The 19,125-nt window shown below is 36.0% G+C and overlaps 1 protein-coding gene across 3 annotated transcripts; it reads left to right on the forward strand.

Annotated features, from left to right (window-relative positions):
• Positions 1 to 3,858: 3,858 nt before the first annotated feature.
• fam163ab (family with sequence similarity 163 member Ab) lies at positions 3,859 to 18,686 on the forward strand. 3 transcript variants are annotated; one of them, XM_084415552.1, is made up of 3 exons: positions 3,859 to 4,024; positions 14,648 to 14,762; positions 15,814 to 18,686. In XM_084415552.1, exons 2-3 carry the CDS (start codon positions 14,670 to 14,672, stop codon positions 16,171 to 16,173), a joined length of 453 nt encoding a protein of 150 aa, XP_084271678.1. In that variant the 5' UTR covers positions 3,859 to 4,024; positions 14,648 to 14,669; the 3' UTR covers positions 16,174 to 18,686. The 3 variants fall into 3 exon arrangements, with proteins under 3 accessions (XP_084271678.1, XP_084271677.1, XP_084271676.1); XM_084415551.1 differs by lacking the exon at positions 3,859 to 4,024 and adding an exon at positions 13,074 to 13,307 and having other exon boundaries at positions 15,814 to 16,439; XM_084415550.1 differs by lacking the exon at positions 3,859 to 4,024 and having other exon boundaries at positions 14,438 to 14,762; positions 15,814 to 16,439.
• The last annotated feature ends 439 nt before the right edge of the window (positions 18,687 to 19,125 follow it).

The following is a 19,125-nucleotide window of genomic DNA, read 5'->3' on the forward strand; positions in this document are numbered from 1 at the left end:
CTGTCCTGACTTACTTATATGAAGTCATTATTATGCCAAAATTCTGTCTTGTCATAATAGACTTTCTGTTTTTATCTGTTCTTATCTCAATTTCAACTTGTTGTACTTGACTTAATGCAGTAATTGACTTTATCTCATAATTATGACTTGGTATATCATAATTGTAACTTTTTATTTCATAATTATGACTTAGTATATCATAATTTTGACTTTTTATTTCATAATTATGACTTATGTCATGACATAAGTCATTATTATTATTATTAATATGAACATTTTCTTTTTCATCTCATAGATATGACTTTGTATGTCATAATTATGATTTACCAAATCTTGTGTGGCAGAAATGTTTCCAAATCTGAGTGGGGATTTCCAGTGCAAAACATCCTTCTGCAATGGTACAGTGGTTGATAAGGTGTTATAAAGCTCCCTAAATATGGCTTACTAGGATCCTCCTGTCTGTCAGATTTTTTTTCAGTCATTTTAAATGTTACACAAACAAAGGAACAGGTGATTACTTTCATGAATACTCTGATTGCATTTCCATTAACTGGTTAGTGTTATGAAATGTAATGCATGTCAGCATTTTTCACTTTTTTACTGAATGCTGAGCATAAAATCAAATCACACGCAGTCAAAAAGCAGTCTAGGCCTTTCCGCTCACTGTTCCTTCAAGCTTATAATACGCTTTGCCACAGCTGATGAATTCTAATATCTTTTGCTAACCTCTGCCAGCTCTAATAATGGAAGATGAACCCGATAAGCAAAACAAGGCAGTGAGTCACTTTTGGTGGTGACACTTGTTTGTTGGAGCATTGCTCGTATGCCTATATCCATGTGACAAACCATAAAATTACACAAGGACTTTTCATTTCACATTATATCTCAGTGTTCTGCCACTATGGAGCATCAAAACAAACATTTCTGTGCAATTAGCATGATCAAACGGATTGTTTTATGATGTCTTTGTGTGAAGCTTGAAAGCTGTTTACTGAAATACTTTGAGAGCATTTGGAGATGTACCTTTCTCATGAGCTGGATGACGCAGTGATTTGATGCCATTATAGAAGGGTCTTTGTACAAATGCAAGAGGGAAGGGAGCTCTGATAGGGATCGAATTAAAGCACACTGCTGCATGGCAAATCATATTACCCTGGTTAACTGACCCACACAGACCTTTTCCCTGCCAAGATGCCGCTGGTTACCATAGAGATGTACTACCTCCTGGTTTTCCTGTGGTAGGCCTACTCTCTGGGAAATAGTCTATATGTGACCTATCTATCTAGATAAGACTAGTTATCACATGGTCTATAGACCTTATTTAGAGCAGCGCCATGACCGGTGTGAAAGCGAGGCTTTCAATGACATCTGCTGTATAAAGCTCCTAGATCACTTATAATTTTCCACAGCTCATGTTGTCTGGAGTTTTTTTTGTCTACTGAAATTTTTTGGAAAGATATTTTTGCAGTGTTTTGTCAGCAGAACAATCCAGAAACACATTAAATAACAGTACAACCCAAACCCACTGAGAGATGCATGTCAATCCCTCTCAGCCTCGCTTTAAAAATCAAAGATGGCGCTGTTGTGAATGAGGTCATCAGTAAGGTTTTCAGTCAAAATTAAATTGCGCACTTTTGTATGTTGGTTCAAAACAATTAAAGGAACACTCCACCGTTTTTTGAAATAGGGCTTATTTACCTTCTTTCCTACATTAAGATAGGTGGACAAATGCATTTTTGTCTCAGTGCATGCATTGTTTTAGTTTGACAGGGTCGGCGCTAGCTTAGCTTAGCTTAATGAATGGAATCCTTTGTTGCCAGCTAGCATGTCCTGAGTAAAAGTGATCAAAAAAAAGGAGGAGGAGGTTGCGATCGCTCAACAGCCTGAGGACGTGAGGATGAGAGTCAACACGAACTGGTGGTGTGAATGTGGGGGAATATGCCAATCTATGCCGGCTGAAATAGAGTGTCTGTGCTGTGGCGAGTGGGACAAGTTACTGCCATCGATGACCAGGCTCAACTCGTCAGATCAAGATGAGCGTGCCCGCAGTTGTGTCACAGCTACCGAGGATTTCACGGCGTTGATCCATCCTGCAGTACTCGATTTTTTTTTTCAGTGTGATAAAGTGAACTGGAAAAAACGCTGCACGCCGAATGGACCAAATGGACAGCTGTCCACAGAGTAAGTGATTATTTTAAACATGACGCATGTATAGATCGACCCATATTATACCTGTATTCACATTTCACATATTATACCACATATTCACATTTCATGTGTTGCGTGATATCTCTGCACCCAAGTAGCAGTGCTTCGCCTGTGCTTCCCCCTAATATAGTCCCAAGTCAATAGTGTTAATCCTCATAGCTATTTATACTCGTTGTGAATACGCAGGCCACAAGAAGTAATTAGGTGGGGTTTTTTTATTGTTTTTTTTTATCACTTTTACTCAGGACATGCTAGCTGGCAACAAAGGATTCCATTCATTGTGCTAAGCTAAGCTAGCGTCGACCCTGTCAAACTAAAACACTGCATGCACTGAGACAAAAATGCATTTGCCCTCCTATCTAAATGTAGGAAAGAAGGTGAATAAGCCCTATTTCAAAAAACGGTGGAGTGTTCCTTTAACAACAGATGAACAGAAAACTAATTTTAGTCAAGAATCAGTAATATCCACTTTATTTTTCCATGCGGAATAAGCTCTTTCCTGTGAATATGCGAGACTTTGATTACTGTGAATGTGCAATTTTGATTTAAACGGTAAAACTATTTGCTCTACACAGTAGCGGATTAAGACTCTTTGGCACTAACAATCTTTTTTTGCCAAAAAAATTGCCAAATTTGGGCACCCCTGATCTAGACAACTGAAAAATTAAATGCTCGTAGTGGATTCACACATGAGCGTTGGCAGGCAGTTTCATTTCGATTGAAAGGATGCAAAACACGCAAAACTGCACAGCACACTCACAGAATTGATGGTGCGTTTCCACTAGCCTAGAGCGAGCTGTTCCAAGCTCAACTTCCATTGGAATTAATTGAAACAGCTCGCTCTGCTCCGCGCCAGTGGACACGCTCGAACGCGCATGCGCACACAGTAGTGTGAATCTGGAGGTCCACATAAAAAATATAAAATAATAATAATGAAAATAACTTTCAACAAAACATTCAGGGAATTTAGAACGTTCTGATGAAATGGTATAAGCCTAGGCTAGAAATACGTTTGAGAATGAATCGCTTGTTTTAAAAGACAAATAAATATTTGCGTAGGCTTTGTCCCCCTGGACATGGTTCCTCTGGTCATTTGCCCAATTACCCATGGTTCTACAGCCCAGTATGTTTATAATTTTGATAATAAATTGAAACAATATAACAAATACCAGTTTGCAACACTAAGCAGCCTTTGTACAGCTACAATAACTGGAAGCGAATGACATGGCAAGCTTATTACATTAAATATAAGGTGGATACAATTAATGGTTACGTAAACCGACTGGGTCTAGAGCTGGAGTGGTTATGGAACACTTTGATAGGAGGGGAAATCGTTCCGTTCCACATACATATTTCTTCCATTCAGGCTCCATTCAGGGAGCGCGCAAAATTTGACAATTACGTCTTTTGGAGAGCAGAGAAATACAAACAAACTAATCAATATTTGCCCGTAAATGACTCGATTTTAATGACTTGTTACTTGATACTTTCCAATAACAACATATATCTTCTCAGCCTGACATATGATCGCATCTGACCTTTATAGAGTAACTATCCATTATCTGATGCTTCATCTGAGTGCGCGCGCGTCTCCTCCAGTCTCTCTCTCCAGGCGCAGGGAGTAACTCCTCCTTTCGCTGTTTCTGTTGTACTTGCATGGGCATTACCGCAAGCTTGAGAAATCTAAACATGTAGCCCGACAGATTTCAGATCTGGAGAACAAGTTTATAGCCCCTTTGTGTGGAAATAATCGGATGAGAGATGGTGTGATCGAGCGTTTGTCTCCAGACCTCTCTCACACAGACATTCAGTGAAGGTAGGATTGGGTTTGTCTTTTCAGATCCTGGTTCTTGTTCATTTGTGTTTTATTTGTGTTTTTCTTTTTTTAAATATAGAATGGAATACTCGATAAAAACGGTTTCTTTGAAATGAATTTCATTGCATAATTTTGTATTGTATTAATGACCATAATGATTTGTGTGAATTTTGTATTAATTTATATCATTATTACTTTATTTGGGTCTAATTGCACACGTGTTTTCTATATGGTTTCGCTTGTATGGTTGTAGTTCCAAATTTAAAGACACGGCGACATATTTAGACTAAAATCAACTTTATAACGAAGCTTAAGGAAATTTGTTTCATGTCGTTATAGAGCAAGTTTTATCATGTTATTAAGCTATATAAAGATGACGTTAGCTACGTTCGTTGATATGCGCTAAATATTCGGTCGCTTGCCTGAGGTGGTAATCCTGGCTACCGTTTGCGACTTTCTGTCTCGAAAGTATCCACACACACACCAAATAGGCTACTTTTTACTAGCCAATAGGAAATGCGGCTATTTTGTTGTCAAGACTTGTTGTGCCCATTGAGAAAAGGACTTGCCCCTGAGTAAAAAGCGTGACAACTTTGGAACTGATAGTGGTTTAACCTTTATTACCTTATTGTAAGAGAAACTACTGAAGACCAAATCTTTTGCTCGTGTTTAGTGGTTTAAAGGGATAGTGGTTTTATAGGACATTATCCTGGAACATCATCTTTTGTTGAACATCAGATGATGTTCATAAAACGGATAGTTCCGGTCCTTGATTCTGATTGGTTGAGCCGCGTTCGAGGCTGCACCTGTGACCTCATTACATCAGTATCACTGCGTCTGTGTGTTGCTTTACAATCATTCCGCTTCTGAAGATCTACATTGCTTGGCGGAAGAATAATATTTTTAATCAATAGCATTACATTTTGGTGTCTGTGTGTTTATGGTATGAAACCTTGACAGATATGTGGAATAACAGTTTCATAATCTCCGCGAAGCCGTGGTTTACAGTGAGTTTAGAATAGCTATACACTTTTTGCTCCACATTGTGCCTTAAAACGCCCCTTAGCTGTTCTAAATTCATTGAAAACCACGTCTTCTTGCAGCTTATTGTTTTATTCTATCCCATAATGTATAACTCAGACCCTAAACTTAATCCTAAATCTGATAGAAATGTTATTTCAGGGTCATCATGTCCAGTTGGAAAACAGTGGGGTTTAATCCCTATTTAGATCCTTATGCTATCATTATTTTATGATTACATGTCACATAAGTTACATGGATGTAGGCCTGCATCCCTCTTTGCACTAATCTCAAAGGAGAGATGCTGATTGCATCTGGGCTTTGTGGTCAACCAAAATACAAATGCATTCTGTCAGATAACACACAGAAATAAGAGCTTTTCCAGAGGGTGTAGTGTGAGCTTATATATACATGAGCAGAACTGCCTGGTGATGGAAGAATATTGTTGGCGGAGCACTATTTTGAATTATTGAGAAGAGAAAGGATCACTGTGATTCTGCAAAGACAGTGACTGTCTCATTTGAAATGCTAGCTGAAGTTACAATGATGCATAACCTGTACTTGTTGAAATCTAAGTTGATTGCTTTACAGGATAACCTAATTCATTTAAAACTATTAATACAATGGATAATAAGTAATTCTTTAGTTGTTTAAAAACAATTAATTAAACTAATTATTAAAAAATTAAAATAATGAACAGAATAATGAATAATAAAATACTACTAATTTCTCTAGAATGGACTTTTTTTGTTGCTGTGTTATTCTACTAGACTGCACACTTATTGTGTTAAATGCTATGTAAAAAGTGAGGAGTTCATATTCCATTCACTGAGTTACATGTGTTGTAACAAGATATCAGTCTTACAAAGGTCATTGTGCTGGCATACAAATACTGTGAGTTGGTTTATGGACTCTAGAGAATGGAAATTGGTTAATGCAGTGAGCTGCTTCCCAGCCCTCTGCAGACAGTGTAGTAAAAGGGAATTAAAGCCAGTTCGTAATAGAGACGACAACTTATATTGGGAGCCATAGATTATATCACCAAATAACTATAACTGTTTTGAGACAATCTTGCCATGCCATTATCTGAGGGGGAGGGGGGAGGGGGAAATACAATTATTTATACAATAAATAAATAATTGTATTGTATTGTGTCTTATCCCTTATTAAAAAATGATGAAGTATTTAAAATTAATTACTTTATATGTATTAAATAAAATGTATGAAATATATCAAAAATTTATTCTGCAGTTATATGGATTGGTTTAGTGTTATTATTTTTTCTAATTATTATTATTAAATCATAAATTAAATAATTATAATAATTTATTACTGAAATATAAATATTGTATAAATAAAGTAATGAACATTAATATAAATATGTGTTAAATAAAATGTATGAAATAGATCAAATAAAATTGGTTTAGTTTTATTTTCTCATATTATTATTATTATTATTATATTAATATAAAATATATAAATATGTATTAATTAATATTTATAATAGCCTACATATAAAATTAAATTCTGCCGTGATTGGTTTAGTTTTATAATTCTATGTAAATAATAATAATATAATAATAATAATAATAATTATTATTATTATTATTAAATTAATTATTAATACATTTAATAATAAATTATATATATATATATAAATTATATATATAAATATGAATTATAATATATGAAAAAATTGTAAATTAAAGCATTTAATATTAATATAAAATATATAAATATGTATTAAATAATATTTAAAAAATAGTGTGAAATTAAATTCTGTTTTAGATCGGTTTAGTTATTTATTTTGTTGTTATTATTTGGTTATTATTTATTATTTAGTTAGTTATTAATATTTTCCCATTTTAAATTATAAGTAGCCTATTATTTTTATTAATCATAATGATTAATTATTAATTATTGAAATATAAATATGAATAATTAATATAAAACATTTCTGGAGTATTTTTCCTATAGGGTGTCTATTAGAATTTTAACCCAATTATTTTTTGATACAATAATTCTTACAAATTTTCAATATTTTTTTTTTCTTTTGAAAGAATGATTTTCCCCTTTTCTCTTTTTTCATGATTTTTCAAACCTACACCCATAAGATCATGTCCTCAGCCTGTACATCACTAACAGCAGCCTACATTTGTTGGCGTGTGAAATGAAATACACTTCTGAATGACACTGTCCCTTATGTAATGCTGAATAAGAGGTCAGTAGTTTGAACCTATCTGAAATTGGAGCTGCCTTCTAATACAGTTGGGATCGACCTTGGAATGGGACTCTCATATAAAACCTCTATAAATCCTGGAGTTACAGGCACATGCACCCCCAGGCTACAAGCAGCGGCATGATGGGATAGAAGAGGACGTATAGACTCACACAGTGTGTGTTCTGACTGTTGAGCACGGCTTTGAGAGCAAGAACAAAATATGAATCGTTCCATTATAGGTCACTGTTGAATTTAAGTGCAATTGAGCGTGCCACAACATGCAGAGCTGGGCAGATGTGTGACGCATGCACACAAGACGATCCAGATGTCTTTGTCAAAGACCATTGAGTTTTAGTTATCTGTTACAGTTTCCATCTACACACAGTATATGATTCACATAAACACGTACTGTACATTTGCAGAGGTGCATAGCCAGCTGGAAATAACGATAACAGAATTACATACTTTTATTACATTACTCAGTCTGCGAATCACATTTAGTTCCTTCAGCATGGCTACTTATAATAACTGGCTGAAACGTGGAAGTGCAGAGGATAGAGCAAAACAAAATGCAGGTCTCGAATTAAAAGTCTATAACGAGAAGTTTTCAAGAAAATGTCGGAGGAATTCGATATAAGAGGAGCTACGTCACACGTCGGGTCAGAAGTCACTTTTCCGCTGGAACTCGACTCTCTCGTGAACGTGCGTACAGCCTTTACCGGAAGCCAGTGATTATAGTTTATAAAGTTTTAAATATGGATATTCTTCAAAAACCCATCACTTCGACTTCAGAAGGCATTTAAAGGTATAGTGGAGGATTTTCTTTTTCCGGGTGGATCATCAAGACTATTGGTCCTCCTAGTTGTCAATCATTCTGGTGATATGTTTACGTAAGGCCGTAGTACGTGCTCGTCCCTACGTAGTTTTCGCTTTCTGCGCATGCGCACTTTCAGGTGTATATGTGTGGTGACACAGTTTCAGCCATTCATTGAAGCTCGCCGTTCTCACCGGGTTTTTTCTAAATGTCTGAGGGTCGCAAGAGAAAAAGTGTCTACGAACTGTATGACAAGAAGAGAAAGGCCTCTGAAGAAAGAAACAAGACCAGAGTGTTTTTGGGAGAATATTTCACCCGCTGGCGTGCGCTAAAAGCACAGGTTGGGCTTCCCACTGAAGTTTCTACTCGACAGGTAAAGTTTGGCGTGCTATTTGGAGAAATCCATTTAAAATCACTGCTAGTAAAAGTTAATGTAAGCTATGATTAGCGATGCTAGCCCTGGCACAAGTCACGCACTAGGCTCGTGCATGCTCTCTCGTGCACACGTTTAAAGCGGGGCTCAGTAACTTCGGGATTTCTTCGCTGTATTCTCGCTTTTTGCTCGCAGGTTTCTCTCTAGAGCTCCCCCCACAGCTTCGGAATAGATATTTGACAACACTGTTGTAAAAACGCGTAGGCGATTCTCGGACACCAGAGGCTAGTAGATCAACGACATCAAAGCAGATGGGACATTCTTTAAAACGTCTTCTTCATTCGGGTTCAAACAGTGTGAGGGAGCGCAATAATGACAGCATTTTAGCAGATTTCTTTTGGCCGTAAAGCAATTGTTTACATCGCGAGACCTGATATCACGCGAGACTTCCTGACGCGGCGGCCGGCGGCCCGCCGGCTCAAAGTTGCAAGTGCGTATTTTCCGCTCACGGCCACCAGGGGGGTGCGAAACGACCACCATTCAACCCGAAATAAGTAATGTAACCATTCCAATGACTCCGAAGCTGTTCAGTTAAGGTAAAAAAGTTACTTAGTTCACCTTTAATAGGCGTTCCCTCTCGGGAGCAGGTAGAGTGTTGCGCATGTGCATTTTTTCAAAAAGTGGAGAGGGCGGATCTTTTCTAAAATTCGCGAAAATCCTCCACTATACATTTAATAACCCACTGGAGTCGTATGGATTACTTCTATGATGGATGGATGCGCTTTTTAGAGCTTCAAAAACTTGGGCACTATTAAAATCACGGAAATTATTTAATATAACTCCGATTGATGGCTTGATGGTGAGTAAATTATGGGATCATTTTCATTTTTGGTTGAACTATCCCTTTAAGAAGGAGCAACAGTTGGTTATATGAAAAATGTTCATGAAAATCAATGATACCTGTCCACAGGTTTGTGAAGTGACACTATATTAGATTTATTTGATATTTACTTTGCTCTTTAATCTTTTAAAACCATGAACGCTTTCCAAAATTACAGGCAGCCAAATTAGGTAAATGCCATAAAAACACCAGGCGAAAAATATGAGATTGGACCGGTTCTTGAAAAGGGAAGCAGCCCAAGCTTTTGACGAACCCGGCTGAGACACAAAAGTATAAAAGTTTGAGATGGTGAATATATATATTTTTGGAGTTTGGAAATTTTGTTTGAGTTCTATATATGATGTCCTCTTCAAAGTATTGAGATGTAGTCCAGAACAACTGATAAGAAATTCTCTAAAAGTAATCATAAATATTAAATGAATCAATACAACGACTACTACTAATAATAGCATGTAGTGCATATAATAATAATTATTATGAAGCTTGACTGGTCACTATGCTTTCTTTATATGGAAAAGAGCAGCGTTAACATTCTCCAAAATATCTCTTTTTGTGCTCCACAGAAGAAAAAGTCATATAGGTTCAGAAGAACGTAAATGATGACAGAATAGAATTTTTCCAATTCGGGCACATTGTGAAGAATGAACTTCCTTTTATGAGAAAGTAAACTGGCAGCAAGGAAAAACATTTCCATAGTCTCTCTGTTGGCTGTAATTGAACAAACCGTTATCACTTCTCAACAAGACATCCAAAATATACAGAGCATAAAATAAAATCCCTGTTTCTATCGAATATGCTGGGATTGTGATATATTCTATTGAATATGCTGGGAATGGATTGTGATTTATTCTGTTCTATTGAATATGCGGACTGCTGACGGCAAATGCAATCATACAAAAAAAACGACAGGAAAACGGGTTTGTGATAGAAAAGAAAAGAAAGGATTGTGGAATAATTAAGGAGGACAGCAATGAATGAGATTTAGGCAGGAAGTGAACGTGGAGATTACTGCATGTTTATGCATACATACTGTTATGTATATATTGTACAGGCCATTCATAAGTCAATCATGTCTTCATAAAAAGTGCAATATTGATAAGGTTACTTGAAAATGTATTATGACCTCATTATTTGATTTTATTATTTTAAATAGTAATTTTAGATTTTTTTAAACATGCGACCAAGGTCAAACACGCTTTAATTTTCTCATTCATTGCAGCATCACCTCTTTTCTTGCAGTGTCTGAAACGGTTCGATGAAGGATTTAGTCTCTAAACCCCTCCTTTCCGCGAGCATACTCTGCTCTGATTGGTCCGATGATCCAGTCTGTTGTGATTGGTCTACTCTGGTCCAGTCTGTTGTGATTGATCTACTCTGCTCTGATTGGTCCGATGGTCCAGTCTGTTGTGATTGGTCTACTCTGGTCCAGTCTGTTGTGATTGGTCTACTCTGCTCTGATTGGTCCGATGGTCCAGTCTGTTGTGATTGGTCTACTCTGCTCTGATTGGTCAGATGACCCAGTCTGTTGTGATTGGTCTACTCTGCTCTAATTGTTCCGATGGTCTAGTCTGTTGTGATTGGTCTACTCTGCTCTGATTGGTCAGATGACCCAGTCTGTTGTGATTGGTCTACTCTGCTCTGATTGGTCCGATGTCCCAGTCTGTTGTGATTGATCTACTCTGCTCTGATTGGTCAGATGGCCCAGTCTGTTGTGATTGGTCTACTCTGCTCTGATTGGTCCGATGTCCCAGTCTGTTGTGATTGGTCTACTCTGCTCTGATTGGTCCGATGTCCCAGTCTGTTGTGATTGATCTACTCTGCTCTGATTGGTCAGATGGCCCAGTCTGTTGTGATTGGTCTACTCTGCTCTGATTGGTCCGATGGTCCAGTCTGTTGTGATTGGTCTACTCTGCTCTGATTGGTCCGACGGTCCAGTCTGTTGTGATTGATCTACTCTGCTCTGATTGGTCCGATGTCCCAGTCTGTTGTGATTGGTCTACTCTGCTCTGATTGGTCAGATGACCCAGTCTGTTGTGATTGGTCTACTCTGCTCTGATTGGTCCGATGTCCCAGTCTGTTGTGATTGATCTACTCTGCTCTGATTGGTCCGATGTCCCAGTCTGTTGTGATTGGTCTACTCTGCTCTGATTGGTCAGATGACCCAGTCTGTTGTGATTGGTCTACTCTGCTCTGATTGGTCCGATGTCCCAGTCTGTTGTGATTGATCTACTCTGCTCTGATTGGTCCGATGGCCCAGTCTGTTGTGATTGGTCTACTCTGCTCTGATTGGTCCGATGTCCCAGTCTGTTGTGATTGATCTACTCTGCTCTGATTGGTCCAATGACCTAGTCTGTTGTGATTGATCTACTCTACTCTCATTGGTCAGATGACCCAGTCTGTTGTGATTGGTCTACTCTGCTCTGATTGGTCAGATGTCCCAGTCTGTTGTGATTGATCTACTCTGCTCTGATTGGTCCAATGACCTAGTCTGTTGTGATTGATCTACACTGCTCTGACTGGTCCGATGACCTAGTCTGTTGTGATTGGTCTACTCTGCTCTGATTGGTCAGATGGCCCAGTCTGTTGTGATTGATCTACTCTACTCTCATTGGTCAGATGGCCGAGTCGGTTGTGATCGGTCTACCGCTTACAGTGTCAGAAAAAAAATGGCCATTACCATATCTGAATTTCAGCTCCAGATATTCCTCAGCACTTTAAACACTGTGATACGAACAGTTTTTCCGTATCAATTTCAGCGCGAGTCATCATCGTTTGTAAGTGCATGTAAAGTGGATTTGGAGCACTTTGGAGCATTTTCTCGACATGTTGACAACACGAACCAAACTCTTCCTGTTTGAGGGCGGGTCAAAGTAGATTTTGTTTGCGGGCAGCCAATGAAGACCATAGGTTGGCATTATGCAAATTTGTTACATTGTTACATAGGTTTGTAACGGGAAGTGAGACTGGAATTGCTGAAGACTTGTTTCGGCAGTTCAGAATAGATTATTTCTTAATTTTTTCGTGCACTTTGATCTTTGAAACTTTACAGACCTTTTACATTTACAAACAACTCTATTACACTCTACATAAAAGGTAATATTGGTCCATTGCTCTACCATAAAGGTAATATGGTGCAAGAGCGTACAGTCTTTTGACTGTGCACATGGAGCTAGGATGGCATGGTGCAACAAACCTGAGAGTGGCCTTTAAGTTGTTTGTTTTATGTTGTGATTCATCTTTATTTTGATTTAATAAACTTCAGTTATTGTTTGAAACATCAACGGGCCTATCTATTTAAGCAACCTTGCACATGTCAGGATTACTGCATCAACATCTCCCACAGTGGCTAAGAAACAAGAGATTGTATACTCATCCCTATACAAAAGTGTAATATTATTATACATAATTCGTATTATTAATACAAACTGTAGCCTTTCCACTTGCATTTCTACATTCATCCTTGACTTCTCCAGATTAATTGCACTACTAAACTGTCAAGCTACATTTCATTTTAAGCACTTTATAGGTCCCTGTAAAAATGCACAGAAGTGCAGCAGTGTATAATAATTCATAAAGTGCTCATTAATAGTTTAGTATCTTTGCAGGTGGGTCCGAATACCGATGCACGTGTTCTTGTACTGTTGCTGTATAATTTGAGCCGAAGCGCCCCGTACCTCGACTGCTGTTCGTTCACGCGGTATGTGAGTGGAATGGCTAAAAGATTCACCACATATTTGTCTTCTAGGCATGATTGGAGCTGGATTTATGGGCTGGAGGTCAGAGTTACTCAATGCCATCCTCATTATAGCTTGTGCTTTTTGCACCAGGCTGATGAAAGATCTACCTTTACACTTATTCCTTTTGCAGATGCTTTTATCCAAAGTGATTTACAAACGAAGGATATTAAAACATGCAATTGATTGAAAATTGCGAAGAGAACTGCAGAACAGGGAAGTAGGTTTGAGAATGGTTTTATTGTACTATTATTTTTGCTTTTTTAAGATTTTAATAATTAATAATTGATTGTAGAAAAGATTTCTGAGATGTTTTTTATTGTTTAAAAAACTTACTACAATCATTGTATAAATTTGAATGCATTTCTTTGTGTGTGTGTTTTTTCTCTGACAAAAACTGAATGTTTTTTATATGATTTAACAACAGTTTAGGGGGAATGCTTTTTGTTTAATTTTATTTGTAAAATTTATTTTTAGATGTTTTGTTTTTGCTTTATTTTGAGAAAAAAAGATTTGAGGAACGATTTTTTTTATTGTCATGGTTTACATTTACATTTATTAATTTAGAAGCTTTTATCAAAAATTACTTAACTTAAAATAATTGTATTTTGATATATTTGAACGCACATTATAATATATTGTAATATATATTTATACATTTTTTTCATTTGAATCAATTTGAATGCATTTGGGTTTTTGGGCTTTGTTAGATTTTAATGATTTTTTTTATTTATTTATAACAATATAGTAAAACGTTAGATTAAGGAATAGGCTTTTTATTTCATTTTATTTTAATTTGGTTCATAATACACTGATACATTTATAACAGCAGCAAAACACTAAGTTATATATATATATATATATATATATATATATATATATATATATATATATATATATATATATATATATATATATAAATTATACAAATATTTTATATTATAGGCTACTGTATATTTTATTTGATAATTTGACTGAATTACCATTATGTGACCTTGAATGGAAAGGCAAGTGCTCCTATAGTTAACCAGCAAACTTTTCTTTAAAAAAAAAAAAGAAGAAAGAAAGACAGACAGAAAGACAGAAAGAAAGAAAAAAGTCGAGATGTAATTTCCCCCACAACATGAGTGGATGTGTCTGAGAGAGAGAGAGAGAGAGAGGAGCAGGTGTGTCTGGTTCTCTCTCTCTCTCTCTCTCTCTCTCTCTCTCTCTCTCTCTCTCTCTCTCTCTCTCTCTGTCAGCCCCCTGTAAGGCTTCATTTCTCTCCTCTCAGTGCTTCTCCTTAATCAAATCTGCAGTGCTGGTCAAACTCAATCCTGCCGACACTTCCTCTGTCAGCACGTGCTTAATGAAACTGACTGAACACTGATGATGTGTCTGTCTCAAGTGACATGGCGTTCCACACTCTTAAGTTGCCTATATGAATGAATTGTTTATTATGCAGCGCCATCTTGCGGTCAATCTGGCATTGCACCCAAAGCAATGGACCTCAAAGTGGTCACCTGGCCTCTTTACTTGTACAGGTGGTCTGAAAGTCACTCTGTGTCTGTCCGCTTCTAGAGTTTCATGGAGATCCGGTCGGATGACAGCTGGAACTGTGGTTATTACTGGAGGAATTCTCGCAACGGTGATACTCCTGTGTATCATTGTTGTGCTGTGTTACTGTCGCCTTCAGGTGAGCGCCATTCACACCTGTCTGTTTTTTTTTTTTGGTTACATATCTTTTCATTACATTTTATATTATTATTTTACTTTTTGTTTGTTTAAGTATATTTGAATTAATAAATTGTTTTATTTAAAAGAAACATCAGATTTTAATGTTTTTTATTTGATTTAATACAATATAATGATAACAATAATGAAACAGTACGATGTAGATTTTTTTATTTAAATATTTTATAGTTTTTTTATTTTTTGTTTTGATAGATTTGAAAGAATTTACATTTTGTTTTTGTTTTTTGATAGATTTGAGTGAATTTTGTGAAAGAATTTATTTATAAAAACAGTGAATCATTAGTTTTTATTTTATTTATAAACTTTTTTTACTTTTATATTTATTTATAATGATAACATTAGGGAAACAGTAGGATGCAGAATTTTTTATTTAATATTTTTTGTTTTGCTTTAATAGATTTGAATGATTTTTTTCATTATATTTATAAACTATTACTTTTACTGCACTAATGTATCATATTTTTATTTATATGATATAGTATGTTTTATTTATTAAAAAAAGTATTGTTTTATTTATAAAAACAGTGAATTAGTTGGGATTTATTTTGATAGATTTGAATGAATTTCTTATTTATAAATGATTTCTTTTTTACTTATAACAATAACAGTAATGAAAGAGTAGGATGTAGAATCTTGATAAACTTGATTTCATTTTTATTTATAACAATAACAATTGTGGAGCAGTAGGGAGTATATTTTAATTACATTGTATATTATAATTTTTTTTACTTTAGATAGATTTCAATTAATTATTTTATTTTATTTTATTTTATTTTATTTTATTTTATTTTATTTTATTTTATTTTATTTTATTTTATTTTATTTTATTTTATTTTATTTTATTTTATTTTATTTAAATGAATTATATATTTCTCTGGTTTTGGTGAGACTGAATGGAAAAGTTTGTGCTCCTATAATAAACCAGCAATTAACAAATAATTTAGATTTATTTTCTGCACACCTGACTCTCTTACTACTCTGTCTGCTTCTAGTATTATTGCTGTAAGAAGAATGGCTCTGATCCAGATGCTGTTTGCCCACAACCCCAGTTCTCCTGCAACGCATGCAGCCCGTCCCGGGTGGACGGGGCCTCCTCCACCCCTCTCTCCCTGTCGCCGGAGCCCACGCCACCGCAGAGCTTCTGCCCCACCTGCTCCCCATACGGCTCTCCATTTTACATCCACACCATGGACGAAACGCGGAACGGGGGCGAACGCATCACTTACATGCCGTCCCACTACAACAGCCCGCCCCTGTCTCTCACCCTTCCCTCGTTACACAGCGCGTCATTGAGCTCCCGAAGCCGACCGGACCTCTACTCTAACACACGTGCCATAAGCACTGATGTCTGATCAGTGACGTCCACCCCTAATGTTTCTTCTGTGTACCTGAGCGACACACACAGAACAGAGTGAATGGGGACCAAGGACAGCGAGTACTCAGTTTTTACATCTGTCTAGCAGTTCATTGAAATCAATAATCCTATATAATGTTTATAGAAATTGATACAAATCCGTTCTTCCTGAATTTATTTGACTTTAATTAAAGGGACTCTAATTAATCATTTACTCACCCTCACGTTGTTCCAAACCTGTATGAGGTTCTAAAAGCAAACAGTTTCTGGTCCCCATTGACTTCCATAGAATGGGAAAAAAATACTATGGAAGTCAATGGAGCCCATCAACAGTTCTTCAAAATCTTCTTTTGTGTTCAACAGAAGAAAGAAATTCACAACTTGAGGGTGAGTAAATGATGACAAAATATTTTTTGGGGGGGGTGAAATATCCCTTTAACACTGAAAAAAATATTTTCTAAATCTTTAATTTTGTCTTGTTTTCAAATAAAAACATCTAAGCATTATTAAAACAAGATAGATGTACTTAAAGGAACACTCCACTGTTTTTTGAAATAGGGCTTATTCACCTTCTTTCCTACATTTAGATAGGAGGGCAAATGCATTTTTGTCTCAGTGCATGCATTGTTTTAGTTTGACAGGGTCGGCGCTAGCTTAGCTTAGCACAATGAATGGAATCCTTTGTTGCCAGCTAGCATGGCCTGAGTAAAAGTGATCAAAAAACAATAAAAAAAACACCTAATTACTTCTTGTGGCCTGCGTATTCACAACGAGTACAAATAGCGATGCAGATTAACACTAGGCGATTTCCTAGGTAGATATTGACTTGGGACTATATCAGGGGGAAGCACAGGCAAAGCACTGCTACTTGGGCGCAGAGATATCACGCAACACATGAAATGTGAATATGTGGTATAATATGTGAATACAGGTATAATATGGGTCGATCTATACATGCGTCATGTTCAAAATAATCACTTACTCTGTGGACAGCTGTCCATTTGGTCCATTCGGCGTGCAGCGTTTTTTCCAGTTCACTTTATCACACCCAAAAAAAAAAAAAAAAAAAATCGAGTACTGCCGGATGGATCAACGCCGTGAAATCCTCGGTAGCTGTGACACAACTGCGGGCACGCTCATCTTGATCTGACGAATTGAGCCTGGTCATCGATGGCAGTAACTTGTCCCACTCGCCACAGCACAGACACTCTATTTCAGCCGGCATAGATTGGCATATTCCCCCACATTCACACCACCAGTTTGTGTTGACTCTCATCCTCACGTCCTCAGGCTGTTGAGCGATCGCAACCTCCTCCTCCTTTTTTTTGATCACTTTTACTCAGGACATGCTAGCTGGCAACAAAGGATTCCATTCATTGTGCTAAGCTAAGCTAGCGCCGACCCTGTCAAAGTAAAACAATGCATGCACTGAGACAAAAATGCATTTGCCCACCTATCTAAATGTAGGAAAGAAGGTGAATAAGCCCTATTTCAAAAAACGGTGGAGTGTTCCTTTAAGAAGCATGATTTGAGTTTATTTTTTTAATTTATTTTCTTGTTTTAGTAGACTTCACTATGAGTTTAGATTAAAGTTAGATGAGACAAACCAATCTGTTCTTTTTTTCCAAAAACAATTTACAAAAAATAAATAAATAAATAAACAAAAGGAGGATAAATAAAGGAATCAAATAAAAACAAACATAAGTAAACAAAATAATAAAATATAAATAAATAAAAAATCATTTTGAAAACACAAACATTAAATAAACAAATACTCTCTGAAGATACGTTTGAACATCTTTTAATGGTGTTTAAATGTTTTTACTGGAAAACAAAAATATTGTTTTGCAGTGGAAGGTAAGGGCTCTTAGTTTTCTATGCGGCCTTAAACAACTGCCTGGGGCTTTTGATTTAAGGCCTTTCAGAAATTTTTGATATTTTGGGCTAATGTATGAGGGCTATATACACAAGAACATATTTTGGCTATTTTCTAATTGTGCCACATTATTTTACAAACATTTAAATCATTTATTTTATTTTATTATTTGCAATGCCACTTGGTGGCGCTAGAGATGCAGAGATTTCACCTTTAATTCATTTTCTTAGCGGTCTCTATGCAAGTTGAATTTACAGTAGAGGGATTTGAGTGTCTGTTTAGTCCATGACGAGATGTTTGATGTAATTTATTGATGTATTTATGATACACTTTTCTTTTTATTACATACAAAAGTTGAATATGTCAAATAGTCTAATAATAGCCTATTATGTATTTATTATTTGTGAACTTTCACCACATTTTTATTTAGTCAAACAAGGGTGTATTCCAGTTTGAGTTTATGTAAATTTGTGATGCTATAGCTTGATTATAATTTTATCTGTCAATGTTGACAGCTTTGGATGTGATGATAGAAATTGGTAGCAATGTTGATTTCTATGTTTAGGCAAATCTTTTTTTTTTTACTGTAATGTCTTTAGATTGTTTAGAACATAAACAATGTTTTACAGATGAACCAGTGAGCAAATAAAGAATACATATTACTCTGTGCAGTGCAACGAAATGTTCTAAATATTCTAATAATATCTTGGCTGTACCAAGATTGTACTTTATTGTTATATTGTGTATTTTTTCGCAGAAAGGAGTTTGTTCGAATTTATTATTTTGACTATCACACCTTAATCTCAGTTTTTTGTATTTGTATTTATTGAAATTTATAGTAAATTAAATGTAATGCAATAGTATCACACACACACACACACACACACACACACACACACACACACACACACACACACACACACACACACACACACACACACACACACACACATATATATATATATATATATATATATATATATATATATATATATAATTATTTTTATTATTTAAACTAGTAGTAGTAGAACGGCAGGTGTTCCCGTCGCCTGATTCGCTGCTGACTCACCTATT

Source organism: Rutilus rutilus, assembly GCF_951802725.1.
Source record: "Rutilus rutilus genome assembly, chromosome: 8".
In the NCBI taxonomy this organism is placed as follows: domain Eukaryota; kingdom Metazoa; phylum Chordata; class Actinopteri; order Cypriniformes; family Leuciscidae; genus Rutilus; species Rutilus rutilus.

Bases quoted from the DNA above. Each gene is read 5' to 3' on its own strand.
- fam163ab (XM_084415550.1), top strand. From the start codon at position 14,508: ATGAATGAATTGTTTATTATGCAGCGCCATCTTGCGGTCAATCTGGCA. The intron at 14,763-15,813 runs GTGAGCGCCATT...GTCTGCTTCTAG, and splicing joins TGTGTTACTGTCGCCTTCAG to TATTATTGCTGTAAGAAGAA.